The 19,986-nt window shown below is 37.4% G+C and overlaps 1 protein-coding gene across 1 annotated transcript in view; it reads right to left on the reverse strand.

The window, feature by feature from the left end:
• The window catches only part of slc2a13a (solute carrier family 2 member 13a), a 113,362-nt gene extending 101,443 nt beyond the window's left edge, over positions 1–11,919 (reverse strand). Inside the window, exon 1 of the mRNA XM_028450045.1 lies at positions 11,109–11,919. Coding sequence (XP_028305846.1) covers positions 11,109–11,688 — 580 coding nt within the window. The 5' untranslated portion in view covers positions 11,689–11,919. The remainder of the gene's footprint in view (positions 1–11,108) is intronic.
• Positions 11,920–19,986: the final 8,067 nt, after the last annotated feature.

Below are 19,986 nucleotides of genomic sequence, written 5' to 3' on the forward strand. Positions count from 1 at the left end.
TCACGATACTGGGTTCACGATACATTTCTCTCACGATTTTTTTACAAAATGGGACTGTAGACAAATTTTATTTTTGGGAAAAAAACTAGAAAATACTATACTATTTTCCTTTTATTTTTCATTGTCAAAATAATTCCTTGATAAACAATTCAAAACAATGCAATTTAACTAAAAATAAATCTTGAATGAAATAAATAAAGGAATAATACAAATGAAAATGAAGCCTATTAATTTAAATTCTGGTTCTATAATAAACAATGCAAAACTGCATAATAGTTCTTTTTCTTTTAAAAGTGCAACTGAAAATGTATTTTGTGCCTTAACAATTGGACTTTAAAAAAAAAAAACCGTGATTACACTGATTTACGTCATATTTGTTTGGACCAGCAGAGGGCGCTGGTAACACAGTGGTCGGTTGGCATGCAGATATCCTGCAGTGAAGAAGAGAAGCTATGCTAGCAGACAGAGCTAATAGAAAAACGTGAATTTTACAGATATTCAAGTAATATTACAGATATTCTTTCGGTGCTAAAGAGTAATGAATCAATTATTAACATATTTAAGAGTAGAAGGCAGCCAGAAAGAATGTATTAGCAGACTCCGCCCGCCGCCTACACTTGTGGATAGCGCCCTCTGCTGGTTGAAAAAAGTACTGTGATTCAATTTTCAGAAAATCGATATCAACCGTGATACCTATGAATCGATTTTTAACTGCCTTACGATTAATCGTTACATCCCTACTGCTAATAGATCATTCTTTAAATGCAAAGTGAGGAAAGAAGAAACTCGGGAAAAAGCTGTTAGCTTAGGCTTTTTATAACTTTTTTTTTTTGTCATTTTCAAATAGTTTATTTTATCCTTTTTAAGTTGTAACTATATCTCCTCTTACAGTGTTTTGATCAATTGACACCAAACTTGCTACAGCCCATCTTCAGACTGTCCGACAGAAATGTTTCACGCATATTTTTGATTTATCAAAACTTTAGCCTACAGTGAATCAAAATGTAATTCAATATATACTAGAAAATTCAAGCTAAATACATTTTTAATGTTCATGAAAACAGTTTTGGAATCATGGAAAGATTTTTGGTAGAATTTTATCTCAAAAACTGATTTTTTTTTTAGTTTCAATTTGAATTTCACTCACTAACAATTTGAGTCAATGCTAAAAATGTAATTTTTAAATATCACGTTTCCATGCTGTCTAGGTGCAATGTGTGTATTTTTGTGGTAACCATATTTTTGACAGCCGTTTGAAATCGGCCTTTAAACGCTAGCAGCTGCTGTCGTGCACACAGGTGACTGGCTTAGTCAATTAGTTAAGCTACATTTCCATGACGTGTGCCAATTAGCTCAGTGATATAGAGGATGTTCCATCATGAAATACCTGTGGATTAATTATGTGTTTGATCATGTATTGATTTATTGACTAATCATAGCAGCTGTATACGTTTCCTATAACGTGCAAGAATAAGTTTTACTCGTATATACCTTATACAGTTTACTTCACTCATTTACTCAGTGACATGGAGCATAGTCTCTTGTGCCAGAAATATTCAGTTCACATAATGCAACCTTTTTTTTCTCCATCTTCCTACATTGCTCAGAATTCCCTAATTATCTCTTCCAATGAGGTAATGTTTTCACCGTTTAGCAGGATATTGCAAAAAGTTTTGAACGGATTTAAAGGAAATGAGGTAAGCTCATAGACAATGTCAAAAGGAAGAACGAGTTCGATTTTGGAGATGTTCCGGAAGGTGCTGTAGATACAGCCGTGCAGTAGTTATAATTATGACTGCATTCAAAATCTGAAAAGGCACTGAACTGGTAATCATTTTACCTAGTGGCTCTTTGCAGCAGAAGCTTCTTATTCACTTTGTGCTAAACATAAAGAGTAACTAAACCCCAATTAATTTTTGCTGTTGGCTGAGAACAAGATCATGTGATGTTTTGGGACCATCTTGCATCACAAACAAGCACTGTTAGCCCCCCCCGCCTTTTTATAAAACTAGCACCTGTGAGTTCTACAATCTGTGGTGAGAATAGTGAATAGAGAGGTATATTGAGTAATGAGTAGCTAGTTAACACAGCATAGATTGTTCATTGGAGACTTTATAGTATAGACTGGGCGTGTCTTAACTGCTCCAGGAGCCCCGCCCATAATCAAGGCATTTTTTGAATTTCCCTCCTCGTGGTAAGACAGGGGAAAGCAGGGGTTTAGTTACTTTTTAAGGGTGATTTGCTGGTTGATGGTAATAAAGGTATCACAAATTATGTTTTGGACCATATCACGCATTTCCTCGGTATTTTTCCCATTAAACGTGTGGCTAGCAATGAAATCTTGTGTGATTTGAGCATATAAAATGTTAAATCAACAGCAGTAGTTGACTAATAAGCCTATTTAGTAGAGGTGTGTATTGCCTGGCATCTAGCGATACGATTCGTATCCCGATACATACTGTAGGTCATGATACGATACAGTATATCCCGATACTAACGTATAAGCGATTATTGCAATTTTTATAATACATATATGACTTAAGAAACAATTGGCATATTTTACACTCAAAACATTGGCTTTAATGCCATGTGCCAACAACTTAAAATAAAATAACATACAATCAGCCTGTGGCTTTTAAACCAACTTTTAATTTAGTGCAACATGGCTTTAGTGCAACTTGACTGAGGTATATGCCTAGAACAACAAAATAAATGCAGAAAGTTAGTACTTTCTTTTTGGATTTTATTGAAAAAACACAAGCTGGTCAACATGCCCAGGTTTCAGCGCACTTCTTTGTGCAATTACTATGTGGAAAAGACTTTCCTGGTTAAATAAAAGTTAATATATAAATATATATATATATATAATATTATTATTTTTTTTAATTTAAAAAAAAAATCGATATGGATGCATTTAGAATCGATCTGAGAATCACGCGACGCAATATTGCGAGATATCACCGAATCAATTTTTTTCAACACCCCTAATATTTAGCGTGTTTGGTATGATTTCTGGAAGTTTAATAACCAGGTGAAGTATTCTAAACGGGGAAACTTGATTAAGCTGAAACATGTGATGTGATGCCGACGTGACGCAGAAACGTGTAAACCAGAATTTGGGAAATTTGTCAGTTAACACAATGTTCTTGAAACCACCCTACTACCTGTTTGAAATGTCAGATGATAATTTACTATAGTTCCTAAATCTTGGGTTTAATATAATTCAATCTGCTCAAACATCCCAGTCCCCACACTTGAGGCAAAGGTCAGCGCACACGCCATCGTGTGTGTGTGCGTGTGTCCTTCCTGGTTTGACTAACAGCTCTTGTAACCTTTCTGGAGATTTTGGTTGCAAATTGTCTGGGAAGTGGCAGTCATCCTTATCATGCTATTGTACAGGTGACAGGCTTGGGCTGGGATAATTGCAAGGGAATGAAAAGCGTTGGCTTATTAATGTCTCCCGGAGCAAATTGTGGTGCCAGGATGTGTTTCATTGTCTATCAGGCTCTGCTCATGATTTCCCAGTTAATGAAGATCACGGTATGAGACAATGGCAGCGGACGAGGAAATGTTTATAATGAACCACTAACAGAGTGACGGCTTTAACGGCTTGTGTAATTAGGTTCCGCCACATCTTTAGCCCTTGTTTAAAACTTTGTAAATTCCTGCTGATTTGCAACTGAAACTATTTCCTGTGTAATCATAAGGAGGTCCAAAGCTTTCCAATAGTTGATTAATGAATTAATAGGTATTCTATTTTTTTTAAAGACTTCTGGATTCTGTATAATTAGGAAAATACATCCAATTGTATGCAATAACTAAAATGTATAAAATAAGTTTTCTATTTTCAGGTCAACACTCAGATTGAATTAGTTCAAGATTCAGATATTTTAAGTGAAAAAGTAAATGCTCTGTTTGTAGGAGAGAGAGCAGCCATCTGTTAACACCAGGAGAATTAAAAATAATTGTGGTACAATACAATAAAAGTTGATCACACAGTGTGCTTAGCAGCTATTTTACCCTTCACACGCCCCGTCAAACTGTCTCCAACACTATTCTTCAGTGATGCCTGGCTGTAGAAAATGTAACGCCATTGTCACCAGGATTTCTGTGAACAATTTTTACTGATGCCGATGTTGAGTTTAACTCACCAATTACTGTCAGTCACTTTAGCCTCACAGGCAAACAGGGCAGTTCCTCCGAACCTTGGACGCCACTGCCACTTTACACACCCTAATTTATCTTTATAATACGTGTTTTAAAAGTCCTTTGGAGCTACAATAAAATCTGTGCATTTAATGTGATGGACTTTGGAAAATGCAAATCAGGCAGACGACCGCTAAAGCTATAGCAATTATTCTATGTCTTCCCAGAGGATGGAGAAATTACTCGAAAACCTTAGTATGTATGCAAACTGCAGGAATGTTGGCAAAGCGAATGATCGGGGCACACGCAACCTGTATGACAGAGTAATAAGTTGAGGTGATAATACTCCGTTAACTTAATGTGGAAGAAAACTGGAGAGTTTTAAGGATTTTTTTTTTTTTAGGTGGGGAGGGCGCTCGTGTTGTACGTGTCGACACGCCCCCATGAGTTAAACTGACATACTTAAAGCTGATATCTGGAATTTATGAGAAATCGATGTTTATGTATGATTCTTTTGAAATGCAAAAAAATACCTAACTAGTCTTTTACTATGGTCTACTGCCGGTGGTCATTCATATACATTAATGTATACAAGTCCATCCTTCGTCCTATAGACCCCTATAAAAATGAAAGCGATTGCTGAGTGCGTCCAGCCAATAGACTTCAACTTCTTGTTTTTGAGACTGTCAATCAAAGTGAATGTGGAACACAACAGTAAACAGGTAAATATGATTTTAGCTCTTACCTGACCCATAGACATATATCAATGTGACCAGATGTGACCATGTCATGTTCTGCGATGCGCGTGCAGAAAAGTAGAGGCGTGGCTTCTGGTAGATTGGCAGAGGCAGGGGGAGGAAGCGGAGCTGTGTCGGGTGGGACATCGAGACATTTCTCAGAAACTCCGGATATCAGCTTTAAGAACCAAATTAGTTAGTATTGATCGGTTTAAGTTGTTGTTATTGGTTAACTGGTTAACCATGAGCATCTGAAGTTTAGACTTCAGGTCACATGTAAAGTGTGCACACAACTAATCTGTTCAACCACCTGAAAAAACATCACAAACTCAAATATGATGAATACATGAAGGCTAAAGATAATGGTGCTTCACAGAATCCCTGTTGGTGTCCAGCGGACACTTAAGACAGAAAATGTTGACTGGCTGCTGTTTCTTGGCCAAACCCTGTAGGTTTAGGCCTAATGTTCTTAACTTTTATTTATAAGCTGTAATTGTTAAAGGAGTTGCACTCTGTAACAGTGTATTTATATAGTTAGCCTATCGTACATTTTAAAATTACTGAGTGAATTTTTGCATTTATCATTCTTGTTTAAAGCTTTCTCTTGCACTCTAAACCAGTGGTCCTCAAAGTTTTTTTTGGCTCAAGTACCCCCTTTTATCTTATTTCTGAATCCAAGAACCCCCTTTGTCCGTCTACAATATTTTGCTAAGAAAACTCTTTAAAAACAATTATAGATCATAATGTTGGAACAAACGAGTGATAACACACATTTTAAAGAACCTCATTTTGTAAATAAGTGGAAAGAAACAGTATTCAGTGCAGTGTTTGCCCACCTTTTTTGGATCATGACCCCATTTTGATATAAAGAATTTCTGACGACCCCAAAGACTTAGTTTTTGATCAGATTGAGTTTTTCTTTGATGCATTTTAGTTGAACTAGATTTATATCTCAAAAAGTGAATGTATAGAAATATTACGGAAGAGTATTAAGGCCACAAAAGAAAAAATAAATAAATAAATAAATACCTCATGCACTTCAGAAGAAAAGTCGAAAACGAAATTTTTTATTTTTCAAAGGTAAAAAAAAAAAAAAAAAAAAAAAAAAATCAATGTTGAGATTTTTTAGGGCCACTGAAGAAAGGTTAAAAGAAAAGAAAAAAAATCATGCAATGCTGACTGTTTGAGGTACTGGTTAAACTATATTTACCATGATCCTATCCATTAAGGATTTTGTAACCCAGGACACAATTGGACATCTTTTTTATACAGTCTGCTTGCAGGTACAAGTCACCATTTTGCAGATTTTCAAATTGCATTTGCAAAAATATAATTATCAGCAGACTGAATCAGACTAAAACACTGTTATCTTCTTGTAGTGTTAACCTTCAACAGCATGTGCAAACAAGGTGAAAAAAAAAAAAAAAAAAATAAAAATAAAACACTGTTAGTTCCTGTAAAGGTAATCCAAACAAATGACATGTTCTATAAAATTAGAAAAAGAAAGGCACAGGACGAATAATGATGTAATCTCCTCATCGGGGAATTTAACCCTGGTCTCCAGCGTGACAGGCAGGGACACTGACCATCATACTAACGAGGAAGCTGAGTCGCAGTTTTTGCACTTGGAAGTTACTTTGTAATTATTCTAAAGTATGGTTTAACCAGTTCATCAAACCGCCAGTCAGCATAATGAAAAAAAAGTTGACATCAATTTTCGACTTTTTTCTTGAAGTGCATGAATTTTTTTTTTTACCTCATTTTTTGTTTGTCGACTTTTTTTCTGAAAAAAAAAAAAATCTTGACTTCGATTTTTGACTTTTTTTCTGAAATGCATGACACTTTTTTTTTTTTTAGCCTTCAAATTATTATTTTCATGTTTCTGTGGCCCCAATACTCCTCCGTAAAATACATTTGTTTACGATTGTGTTTTTTTTTTTTTTAAAGAAAAATAACATTTAATTTTTCAGAAATTTCAGGCAACCCCACATGGGGTCCTGACCCCAAGCTTGAAAAACACAGATTTAGAGGCTCCTAGATAGATTTATTTACTATTTCTATAGTTTTTTTTTTTTTTTTTTTTTAATTAGTTCCGGTCATCTCATGCCTGGACTGACACTTAATTTGTTAATTTTCCACTCTCTTTCAAGTAGTACCCCCCCCCCCGTAGCGATATCACGTACCCCTCATTTAAAAAACACTGCTCTAAACTGTTCACATATTGTTTGTTAAATAAAAATAGACGTTTTCCCTAACAGAATGAACTATCCTGATTACAATATTGATCTACATAATCGTGATTATCATTTTGGCCATAATCGTGCAGCCCTAGCCTAATGTTTGCGATTGCTCTGTGAGCTACTACAGTAAGAAGAGTGCCCACTGCCTCCCTCAGGAGGAAGCAGACAAGGACTGTGCTTTGATGGCCACAAGATGCAATGAAGGAGCAACAGCAGTCCCTGCAAATCATGAGTGGGTCCAGTGAGTTCTGATCAAAAGGGAACGACATGTAAAACCAGCAAAGCACACTGAGGGATAACTGAGGAGAAGGGGGTGCCAAGGATCAAACGCAAAACACCGGAGGAATAAAAGAAAGAGAAACAAAATGTATGAAAGGAAAGCAGGAGCATGACGTCTCCATGGCTTCATCTTAACATGCTGTGCAGATATTTTAACCATTATTCAAGACGAGACCCAGCATTCACTTTATCACTTAATGAGAGCCAGCCAAATCAGATAATGATTCTAATGATGATGATAATAAAGGCAGGAACTCATCTAACAGCCAGTGGCGTGCAGCTGGAGCAAGAAGACGGCCGCGCTGTGTAATTAGAAGCTGAGTAATTGCATGCATCAGATCAGGCCTGCAGCGCAGAAAGGAGAGACAAGGAAAACCACAAAGAGCTGAAGGAGGTCTGACCTCAAGAGGCACTTAGACGGAATTTCAACCAGCAACTGTCTAATAAAGTGTAAAAGCAGAATGAAAGATGTTGCTTATCTCATCTGACGCTTGTATTTCTGCTTCTTTGTCGAGAAGTTGCATCATTGACTCCCAGAGAACAGAGTGACAACACAATCCACACAGTCTCCCTTATACAACTGAACCCAGGGTCAGCTTTACCCAGGTGACCCTAATTACAATCACTTTGAACGTAACATTCTATGAGAAAAAAACTGTGCTTTCAAAACAGGAGGCAAATTATTGAAAATCAATTCTTTATTATGTTGTATTTGAAGTTGTTGGTTGTGTGCGTTTGCTGTTGTTTTGTGTTCTTTTGTTGTTGTTTTGTGTATTTGTGTTGTTTTAACTTTTTGGTATCATTTAGTCATTTTTTCTCTCACTTTGTGTGTTTTTGTTCTTATTTTGTGTTGTTTTTGGTATCATTTAATCATTTTTTCTCTCACTTTGTGTGTTTGTGTTGTCCTTTTTTGTGTTTTTACTGTCATTTTGTGTGTTTTTTTGTTTCATTACCTCCTCCAAGGAGATTTTAGTTTTTGCTAGCATTTATTTATTTGTTTGTAAACAGTGTAACTCAAAAACGAATGAATGGATTTTGATTACATTTTCAAGAAATATCCAAAATAAGCGAAAAAAAAAAAAAAATCTAACATTTAGGTGACAATGCAACACGGGGGACTGCTATGGCGTGGCAGAGGTTTGCATTCTCTGAGAGTGTTCTAGTTTTGTATATTTTCCTCTCATTTTATGTGTTTCTCCTGTCATTTTGTGCGTTTTTTTGTTGTTGTTGTTTGTGTGTTCTTGGTATCATTTAGTACATTTTTCTCTATTTTGTGTGTTTTTGCTGTTATTTTTTTGTGTACACAAAGCAACAACATAAACCAGTTTAAAACGCTTTTTAAATCAAGTATCGTGAGTAAATATAAGAAAGAAGAGCAACAGTGTTACCTAGGACAGCAATAATATATAATTGTATAAATATGTTAATATTTAAACATAATAAAAGGTTTTTGTTAATTTATATATGCCACTCTAAATTTCATCGATTAATTTTGTCATAAATATGAAATAGTATAATATTATTATTATATTATTAAGTCATATACATTCATGTGTATGTATGTATATGTGTACATACAGTATGTTTAATGTGAATGTTTAAACTGTATATATAAAACTTGTGCAGAATATGTATTGAATGTATATAACTTATTAGGTCAGTACAAGGACTAGAATCTAAAGCGGAGGTGGACATAGATGTTATGTAAGTCTAGGTAGGCCTTAGAATGCTTGTTTTTGTTTAAATTTGTGTGTATTTTGTTGTGTATTTATATACATATATATGTATGTATTTGCTCAAATGTCAGTTATTTTGTTCTTTGTGAAATAGCTTGGAAGTAGGGGCAGGACGAGATAAGTGTTAAGCTTCCTTCTACCCCTTCTCAAACATTGCTGGCTCTTTTAAGTGAGCAATGACTGCTTTATATTCTTTTATGTTTGATATAAATAAATAAATGAATCAAATCAAACCTTTATAGTGAAATAATGTGTTTTTGTGAGTATGGAGTCAGTTTTACTTTACAATAGCAGCCCTGGGCTCCTCTTTGCCTGCCATGTCTGGGTAATGAAAACTGAAATACACACGTTTCACACATTTCAAAATATTTTTTTTTTAAATATTTGAAACAAAGTTCATCTTTAAAGATGTTGGGTGTGTGTGCTTGGTTGAACATTACTGGCCCACAGTTGAAAAAGTTATACCCAGACCCCATGTAAGTATAACCAGAGTTAAAGTCAAATAAAGGCATGGCTATTTTTCAAACAGCATTTTTTATTTGCAAAAAATATTGTTCAGTATTTATTTAATTATGTAATTATGACACTTTTGGAGCTATGTTGGCATTTTTGGAGTTAGGGTTAATTATTGTTTTTTTGTGATTATTTTTTTTTAAATTTCTATTTCATTCCATGGTCTCCCATTGAACATAATCCATTTGTTCTTAGTCGTGCCATTTCTGATCAAAGCCACTTTCTGTGGTTCAGGTAGTGGTTTCTACCTACTATGTTCTTACCTATATGGCACGTTTTAGAGTTCATAAATGTATCTATACTTAGAGCCTGAAAATGTATTTCATTTTGCACTTTATTCATTGGTGTAACGTTTACTTGAAAAACAATTGTACATTTTGGCAAACCTTTTGATTTACACAGATACTTTTGTGGAAAATAAAGTTAAATAAATTAAGATTTGGTGTCTTCCTTTTTAAGTTTATACATGAGATGTTTACTGTATGCAAGAGAACCGTGGCAGGATTTATTGCCAAAAATAATTGTGGGGGGTGAAAGTAACTAATAACTTTTACTTTGAGTACTATTCAATTGAGCTACTTTTTACTTGTACTTGAATATTTTATGTATGACTTACTTACACTTGTACTTTCAATCAAGTAACAGTACTTCTACTTAAGTAGAATATATCAGTAAACTTTACACCTCTGAGCATTTGAGAAGTTTTTTCCAACGCTTAATTTATGTAAAAAACACTCTTTCACTGTAATGTAACACAATGGAAAGGTTATTTCTTTCCAGGGGTACAAATAAATACATTTGTGCTGCAGAAAAATCTCCCTTTCACACATGGAATTATTCTTTTTTACATCTATAATTCTAACTATAGTAAATGTCACAGAGATGCAGTTTCTTCTGTATCTACACTTTTACCTGAATCTGGACTTTTTGCACATAACTAGTAAGATCATGACATGTAATCGGAAAGATGTGATTGTACTTTTTCAGTCAGAATGGTGTAGAACAGTGTTTCTCAAATGGGGTTACGTGTACCCCTTGGGGTACTTCAACACCTCTCAGGAGGTACACAGTTTGTTTTTTAAACATTGTAGATTTTTTTTTTCCTCTTTTTTTTTTTTTTTTTTACATGCAAACACTTTAAGAATTTATTGTGGATTTGTGGCCAAATTCTAAAATGAGCGAAATATCAGAAATAAATGAATAAAAAGACCTAAATTCAAGGTTAATGTTGAGCTAATAGGTTAATATAGTTTGGGAAACACTGGGGTACAAAAAGCTGTTAAAAGGATAAAAGCAACAGTGTGAGTCAGCCTTATGTATAAAACTTAAAGTAAAGTGTTACCAAACTTTGGATAACAGGTAGAAATGTGCACCTAATGTTTGGTTAACAGTACTGTACTTTAGTTTGAGAAACAGACCCTAACTTGTGAAGCCAGTGCCCCTGGTACGGCTCTTACCCAGCCCCACTCCGACGATGAGCCTTCCCGCCAACAGCACCTCTTTTCCGGGAGCCGTGCCCAGCACTAACCCCCCGACGGCGAAGAAGAAGCTGGCCAGCAGGATGCACACCCTGCGCCCGAACAACCCGTTGAGGAAGCCGCCCAGCAGGGCGGACAGGGCGGCCGCTGCCACCGTACTGGAGATGAGCAGCTCCTGCCACAGGGCGCTCAGCTCCAGCTCCCTCTTCAGCAACAGCATGGCCCCCGATATCACCCCAGTGTCGTACCCGAACAGGAACCCTCCCAGGGCGGAGAATACCGCCAGCACGTAGACGAACCCGGGGGTGGTGTCCTGTTGGAACTGCTTGCGGGCAGCCCGCTCCAACTCCCCGGTGGAGGTGGAGGAGGAGGAGGCTGCTGCCCCGGCTGTGGCCCCGGATCCAGCGGGGGCAGCCTGAGCCTGGCTGCTGAGGCTGGCATTGGACGGAGTCTTAATGAGGCTCCGCTCTCCTCCATCGCTCACCTTCTTCCGCCGCTCGCCCATCAGGTTGCTCATACTCCGCAGGTTGTAGTCATGGTCCGCTTGCTTTCGTGACATATGGGAAATACTCCACAGCACGGAGCGACTGAGTTGTAGCTGTCGCTCCTAAAGAAGAAAACACCCACAAACTGAAGCGTTCGCTTCCCTCAGCCTGGAGGTAAAGCCACCCCGGTGCAGGCTCTCCTAAAACACTTGGACTGAGAGGCTGGCTGATGGATGAAGTTAGTGGACAGCTGTGCGTGTGTTCAGACTCAGAGCATCTCATCCCTGGTCCTGATGAGAGTTGAACCAGTGGAGACAAGGAGGAGGGTCAGGGTAGGGGGTCCGTTCGTCACATCCCACGTCGGCATGACGCGATTAATGTAGTTTCTCTCTGGGTTTGCTCTGCTGAGCAGTTTATTTACCAAGTTTAAAACATTACAAATAATAATACCTCTAATTAGTTGTATAGGATCAATAGGCCTACTTAATCACCAGAAACACTAATTATGCAGCTTGATATTTGAATCTGACATTTAAAGGTTGAGCTGACATAATTGTGGATCCAACAAGTTTTTTATTTTAATTTGAAAACTCTTTATTTACATGTTTTATGTCACATGAACAACAATATAACAAAACAAACTGCAATATTTGCGTTTCCTGAAGAAAATGCAAGTGAGGATGCAGGTGCTGGCCCACATCGCACTGCATTAGCTTAGCATTAGCTAGCATTACCATAAATTTGTAATAGCATTGTTAGCATTAGGTAGCATTAGCATAGCCTAGCAATAGCATTAACCTAGTATTAACATTAACCAAGCATTAGCCTAACATTAGCATGAACCTAGCAGTAGCATCAGCCTAACCTTAGCATTAGTCTAGCAATAGCATTAACCTATCATTAGCTAGCATTAACATTAACATTGGTTAGCATTACCATAGTCTAGCAATAGCATTGACCTAGCATTAACATTAATTCAGCATTAGCCTAGCATTAGCATCAGTCTAACATTAGCATTAGCCTAGCAATAGCATTAACCTAGCATTAGCTAGCATTAACATTAACATTGGTTAGCATTTAGTAGCATTAGCATAGTCTAGCAATAGCATTAACCTAGCATTAACATTAACCAAGCATTAGCATTAGACTAGCATTAACACTAACCTAGCAGTAGCATCAACCTAACCTTAGCATTAGCTTAGCAATAACATTAACCTAGCATTAGCAATTAGCTGAAAATTAGCAAAAAGGTTGAAATGGCTTAAAAAAGTTGAAAAAGCTGAAATTTCCAAAATAAATGAATGGGAAAGAAAAAAATGCAATCAGTCAAAAAGTTTAAAAGTTAAAAATTACAAAAGCAATAGCATAAATCTCGGGAACTTTATAGTGAACTGATAGCTTATTTGTCAAAATCAGACAAACGGTGTAAGAGAAGTTAAAGCAGACTGAAGAAAAAACGGATAACACTAAATATGGGGGAGGGGGGTCTTAAATAGGCTAAGTGGTTCATTTTCCTTTGAATATATTTCCTTCAATATATTCGTCCACTGTTGGTGGGTCAACTTTTAACCAGTTCTTTGTAATGTTCTTTATTGCTGTGATTATTTAAAAAAGATAAACATCACTTTTGGAGATGACATTCACCGATAAAAGACCCAGGTAAACAATCATAGGGTCTACAGGAATTTTACAACACGGAACATCTCCAATTACATGTATGATCTCTCTCCAAAAGGATTGTGTTTTTGGACATGACAAGAAGCGAGTTTTAATGTTTACATATGGACACTCGTCACTAGAGGGTGCTAGGGTTCTGCCCCATCGTAAATCAATCAAACTTTATTTATAAAGCAGCGGTGGGAAGATACTCCGAGGTCATGATATAATGCAAGGTATATTTTTTTCACGGGACTGATACGATATAATATTTTGATGAAGACAAAAACTATATTTACAATATTTTTTATAATGAAATAAAAAAAGTGAATTATAGACAAAAATATAATTTTTATTTAATATTGTTGTCTCGTCTTCTATGCTTTTTGCTACAGGGTCGCAGGGGATTTTGGAGCCCATTCCTACATTGAGTGTAAGGCAGGAACTATATATCGTGAAACAAACTTAAAGGGGCGGTATTATGAAAAGCTACCTTTATAATGGTTTTGCTACAGTGATATACATTCCTTTAGCCTCATTCAGAGGGTCAAAGTAGAAAAAGTTCTGTTTCCTCCCTTCCTTGTTATTCCACATTTTGTAAAAAAGTCAGCTCCAAACGGGCGAGTTGGATTTTTCTCGCTACTTGACATCACCTAGTGGAAACTTCTGACAATCCTGGCTCCTCCTCCCATGTATAAGAATGTGAGCTCCTCCCCCTCAAACTGCCTCACAGGTAAAACAAACACTGCGATTTAATATATACATTATACTTTATTGTCATATACTGTATGTAAAGCTACATACACAAAATGTGTTCTCTCCATTTAACCTGTCCTTGAGGAGCAGTGGGCAGCCACGGCGTAGAACCCAGGGAACTGTTACAATCAGTTCCATTTTTTGTATCTGCGATATCACCTTGTGACCTAATGCAACGCAGCAGTTGGACAAAACAGTGGACTATAACCTTGAATAGACTAGTTCTGTAAAAAGTAGTGGAGAGGATGACAGGAAAGTAACGTAGCAGCTCCGGTGAGTGTTTGAAGCAGCTGACTCAGCTGATTGTCTCTGCTGCTGCTGCCGCACACACCCTGAAACAATGTTTGTCGGACTCACAATCACAATAGCCGCTTAAATAGCCATGTGTTTTACTGTAATGTGCAGTTTTTTTTTGGCTGAAAACAATAACAAGAGTGTCGGGATATCAAAAGAAAATTGCTTGTGATCAGCTGTTGTATGTAGTCAGCGTCTACAGACACGCCTACTCAGGAATATGCATAAGTAGGCCCCAAAACAGCCTGTTTATAGAACTTCTCAGAAAATCACTTTTCAGAGGGCTAAAACTCTGGAAAACCGGTGAGTTTGTAAAAATAAACCTCAAATACTATGTTGTTGGGGTTCTTAGAACAAATGGAGATGGATACGGTGAAAAATAGCATAATACTGGACCTTTAATGGTGATTTTAGGGCCTGTGATTTTCCGTGATTGTGGAAAACAATTGGGGAAAAATGAATTTACCTTCGGAAACAGAGAAAGTCATCTGGCCCGTTTTTCGCCCTATTTAAAATGTGGCCCCAACATGACATAGAAATGCCTCACATGCATGTTTTGGAACACCATCATGCTTTTACACACTATTTTTCACTGAAAACGGGTGATAGATCATGACAACAAAACAAATGTTAAATTCCACCAATAACCCAGTTCAAAATCTCACATTATGTATCATGTTATCCTGTGGCTGAAATGTATTGCAGAGCTTTATCTGACAGGTGTTTTAATGTCTTGTGATGAATAGATCATCAATTTCCCCGCGGGCCTTGACTTTGACATCCCTGCTCTAAACTGTCAGGTCAGTCGGAGTAATAAATGATTTCATTAGATATGAATGTGTTAATGTGCATGCCCTTATTTGTAGAGCAGCCTCTACAACAGTTCCTGTAGTTATAAATTAAGATGGATGGACTACACTTTTGAAACTAGCACTGCCTCCTTCTACTGACACAGCAGCCCCTTCCATACCTGCAGAAAGCATTCCCTCTACTGACTGATTGAAGTATTACATGCACAGTAATGCTGCTCTATCAAACAGCGTTTAATTTATTTATTTAAACAATATGGTTTAATAATGGAACAGTCAACAGTGCATTAAATACACATATTTTCTACAAACATAAAATACGCTATTTAATTCTGTTTTTTATCTGGTTTCTTTTTTCATTTAATTGATCAAGCGTCAATTCTGTGTGATTGGAAACGTGAGACTTTCTCTAGTCGTTTTGTCCATCTATGTGGTTGCTTAGTTCTTTTCTCACTTTTATTAAAGTATTCCTTTAAACCACGTGAAAGTGTTTAGACGCAACAGTTAATCAAATCCTGCAATTCTGATGGTAACCTGAAGTTTAGCAGCATAACCTCTGATCCTAAAAGCTCACTTAAGCTGGGAAGAGGTGAACATTTCTTGTTTTAAGCTGTAGAAACACATGTAGACATGTTATATTCTCAGGAAATTAAACCCAAAACCAGGAAATGTATGGGGTCTATCCTTTACTTAAGCACTGAATTAATCAATAGCTGCTGGCTTAAAATAAAGCAGATCTGAGTATTAATTAGCATATAATGTGCATCTCTATGAAAGGGATAGTTTTTAATTAGAACTACATTCCTTTCCAGCGCTGATGTATGAGGCGTTAGAAGTTTGTAAATAGCTCATGTGATTGTTTGATCGGTGTTTAAATTTCACGCCATTTAAGCGAGACATTGGTCAGAGCTTAGTTGTATTTAGCTTCCTTACTCGAGTGATGAATTTCATGAATTTTTGGATTGATCAAATGTCTAATGTTCCTTCTATTACTGTGTTAAAAGACGACAGATGAAAAGTCAAACCTGGTACACATAAGTCCAGGGGGGATTTAATCAAAGTGCTCTTAAAAGAACAAGGTTTACTGGCTTTTTCCATTTCATCTAACCCTTGTCAGCTTGAAGAGCATCGACTCAGCCAAGACAGCTGACACCGTTTTGCCTAAAGCTGCAGTATGTAAGTTTTTTTTTGGTGTCATTTGGTCAAAAATCCATTATAATCATTGAGTACAGTTGTCCCTCACTATAATGCTGTTCACCTTTTGCGGCCTCTGTGTTTTGCAGATTTTTTTTACAGTGCAATTTTGCATGCTTTTTTTTACAGCGTGTGAATGTGCATTGTGCTCTGTGTCCAGATTGCCTAATGCTGCGTTCACCCACCAGCGACACATCCAACTTGGTGAGTTTCACTGCCTGCTGAAGTGAGGAGCTGCACTCTTTTTTCTCCTCTCATAAACATAAACCACCAGTGAAAAAAGCAGGTGTGATTAGTGGCTAATGCTATCCGAGCTCAGTGCTACAGAGAGAACTTGCTACTGCTACTACCACCTCCTCGCTGATTCTCCTCCACGCCAAATCCTTCCTAGTCCGGTCCCGATTATAAAGGCCGTGTCATACAGCTCCAGGTGGTCACACGCAGCTTCTACTCCATGGTTGAACGGGTGAACAGAATGGTGTCCGTGTTGACGTCAACAAAGACTCTGAATGCGTTCGGCATCAATGTCTAATCGCCGTGTTTCTGAAGTGCTGTATGTTTGAAAACAGGTTTATGTTTTAAAATCTACAGAAGTTTGAACTTTGAGAGTGTTTAAACAAGAGAGAAATGTGAAAAAGTGTATAAAGTGTGTGGTGAGGAGTTCTTCAGCCGTAAAACATGTATGCTAATTGTAAAAAATATAGCTGACTACTTTGCAGATTTTGCCTATTGCGGGTTATTTTTAGAACGTAACCCCTACGATAAATGAGGGACTGCTGTATATTGTAACTCAAAGTGTTTTGAGTAAACACTAAAACTCTTCTCCTTCTCTTGGCCCTGTAAATAAGCTTTAGAAATCGAGGGGCGTGACGCGGGGATTTCAGCCAATCAGAGAACTTTTTACAAAGAGCATTTGTAGATCTCTGCAGAGTGTTTAAAAGCACCACTAAATGACATCTTTCAAAATGATGGTTTAGGCAGCAGGTATACCAAGCCTTCTGCTTAAACCTGGTCGGGAGCAGGTTTGAGCCACAGACTGTTTCCATGGCAACAACGGTGTTTTCTCTTTGAAGAAACAAAGTTAGATCCAGGTTTAACTGAGCCGGACTCTCGGGTTAAACCTGTAAATACAACACATTCTCACTCCCAACTCGTCACATATTGACGTTAGGGAGGGTACCTTTGGCTTCATTATGTAACGCTAAGGGTCGACCCGTGGAAACAATTGTTTTCATGACATTTCTTGTGAGAAATTGATGTACCCATAACTTAGGGTTAGGTTAGGGTTAGGGTTAAAAGTCTTAAGTTTAGCGTCACATCATTCCGGAACTTTGATATGTGACGAGTTGGGAGTGAGACTGGGTTGGTAAATAACCATATGCTGGGTTTGATTAAATACTCCATGGTTGGAGGTAGTAAATATTTTCTGTATATTTTAGTTTGTGGGCATTTTTTCCTTTTTCAGGTTTTGGGGTGGGTAAATGTCCCACAATCTGTTTAGTTATAGGTGTCATATAGTAACGCACCTTTTTAAAGCCCTTCATCTGGATGCTTTTCTTTATTTGACTCATTCAATGATTATGCAGCACACAAAGAAAAACCCAGAGACAAAAGTGCAACAAGGAAATCTTTAAAGATATTTCCCTGAAATAAGAACTCAATAAGTACACTGACTGTTCCTGTGTGCATGAAACTCAAGACCCCAGACGTATGTTTTGTGTTTGTGTGTATCGGACTTTCCCTGGTTAGTGCTGATGGAACTACTGGTAGATTTGTTAGGAATCATGTGTATATTTCAAACACCATAGGCTGAATCATGCTGACCTTCAACCTTCTCTATTGTTTTTCATTTTATCAGGATAACACATTGTTTTTTTGTTTTTTTAAGTAAAACGTTACAAAATTACCAAACGTTTTTCATTTCCAAATAATGATCTAATATATTCTTTTCTATAAATTTCATGGTTCTTCTTAAAACTACACATTGCTTGATACCAATCACCAGCTTTTCTTCATTTAGACTTCATTTTAGCTTTAGTTAGTGAGCTGATATGTTTGAAATTGAAACACCTTTTCTTCTCATTTATTTCGTTTTTGGCTAATTTGCCCCAAATTGGTCAAAATAAAAGGGTTAAAATTGCTGAGATACTTACCCCAAATGAGACTATTTTTGGACCACACTTGGACCAAATCTGATAAGTCTGGACCAAGTTTGACAATCCAATAACAACACTGTGTACATACATCTACTGATGCCTCTGGACACATCATCAGTTATGTGCCTGGTCTCATTCGTCATTTCGGTTCTTTCAACATGATACGCCCTCCTCCAGGTGACCCAGCCGAGGCTGATCAGGCCCCGGCTCGTGTCAAGATGACGAGCTTGCTACCATGACTCCATGGCTCTCCTCTTTTGAGCCACAGCCATTTTGAGGCCTTTTCTGCCGCGTCGGTGGTACTACGGATTGCTCTTCTCTTTCTCTCTCCCTCAATGCCCAAACAGCTGAGTGCTCTGGTTAGGGAACGGGCTGCAAAACCCCTACATCCAACCTCCACTGGGAAACACCTTGCTCTCCAACCAGTCAGCTGGCAGACACTGACCTGTCCTGCATACTTGGAGAGCTTCCTCTGAAAGGCTTCTTCCAGGCGTTCTTCCCACGGGATGGTCAGCTCCAGCAGCACTATTTGCTTACTGGCCTCAGACACAAGGACAATGTCTGGCCGCAGGGTGGTAACTGCAATGTGGCTGGGAAACTTCAGCTGATGTTCAAGATCCCCCAACAGCTGCCAGTCTTTTGCAGAGGTTAGGATTCCTGCAGAGGTTCTTCTGGCCGGGGTTGGCTGCTCCCCAGCTCTGACAAAGCCGATGGTTTCCTTGGAGGGTCGGGCACGCTTCACGCATGCAAATCCTTCGCTGATAACACAACTATATTTGGGAAATATGTAGACGTAGTTGGACGGCCCAATAGCAACTTCATTTCTACGACTATATTTGGGCTAAAACTGGACTACGTTGAACGGTTTAATAACAACTCAATTTCATTAACTATAATTGGGCTAAAATTGAACCAAGTTAGACAATCCAATGACAATTAAATTTAACGACTATATTGTGGCTAAATTTGTACCGATTCTGACAGTCCAAAAAAATCCACTTTCAATGACTATATTTGGTTTAAATCGAGGGTAAGATGGATCGACTAGATTTAGCCCAAAAAAGAAGGTCTAAATGACGTTGGGTTGTATAGTGGGTTCTCTGTGGAGAGCTCAGTGCAGTTGCATTACTTTGAGAATGTATTATTAATTTGTTCCTGATATGTTAATACTATTGCATGTAAAACAATGCAAACACATCAAAGGGAAAAAGAGGATATATTCTATCGTGTATGTAAATGTAACACAAGTCTGGAAACGAATGCACTGACAGTGCTGAGCTATCAATTGTAATGTTTTAGTAGTTAGTACTCAAACTGTTATAGTTTTCACTCGCACAGTATTTGCTAACATTAATGTCAGTGGAAAAAAAACGTAATAAAATGTAATTCCTTTATTCGTTTATTATGTATTATTGTTATAAATGTGTTTTTGCCTTCCTGTTGCTTTTTGATCTTGTTAGTATGTTTTTGCATTTAAATTTTGTTTTATTCTTCAGGTATTTCAGCA

The sequence above is a fragment of the Gouania willdenowi genome, chromosome 6 (assembly GCF_900634775.1).
Source record: "Gouania willdenowi chromosome 6, fGouWil2.1, whole genome shotgun sequence".
Taxonomy (NCBI): domain Eukaryota; kingdom Metazoa; phylum Chordata; class Actinopteri; order Blenniiformes; family Gobiesocidae; genus Gouania; species Gouania willdenowi.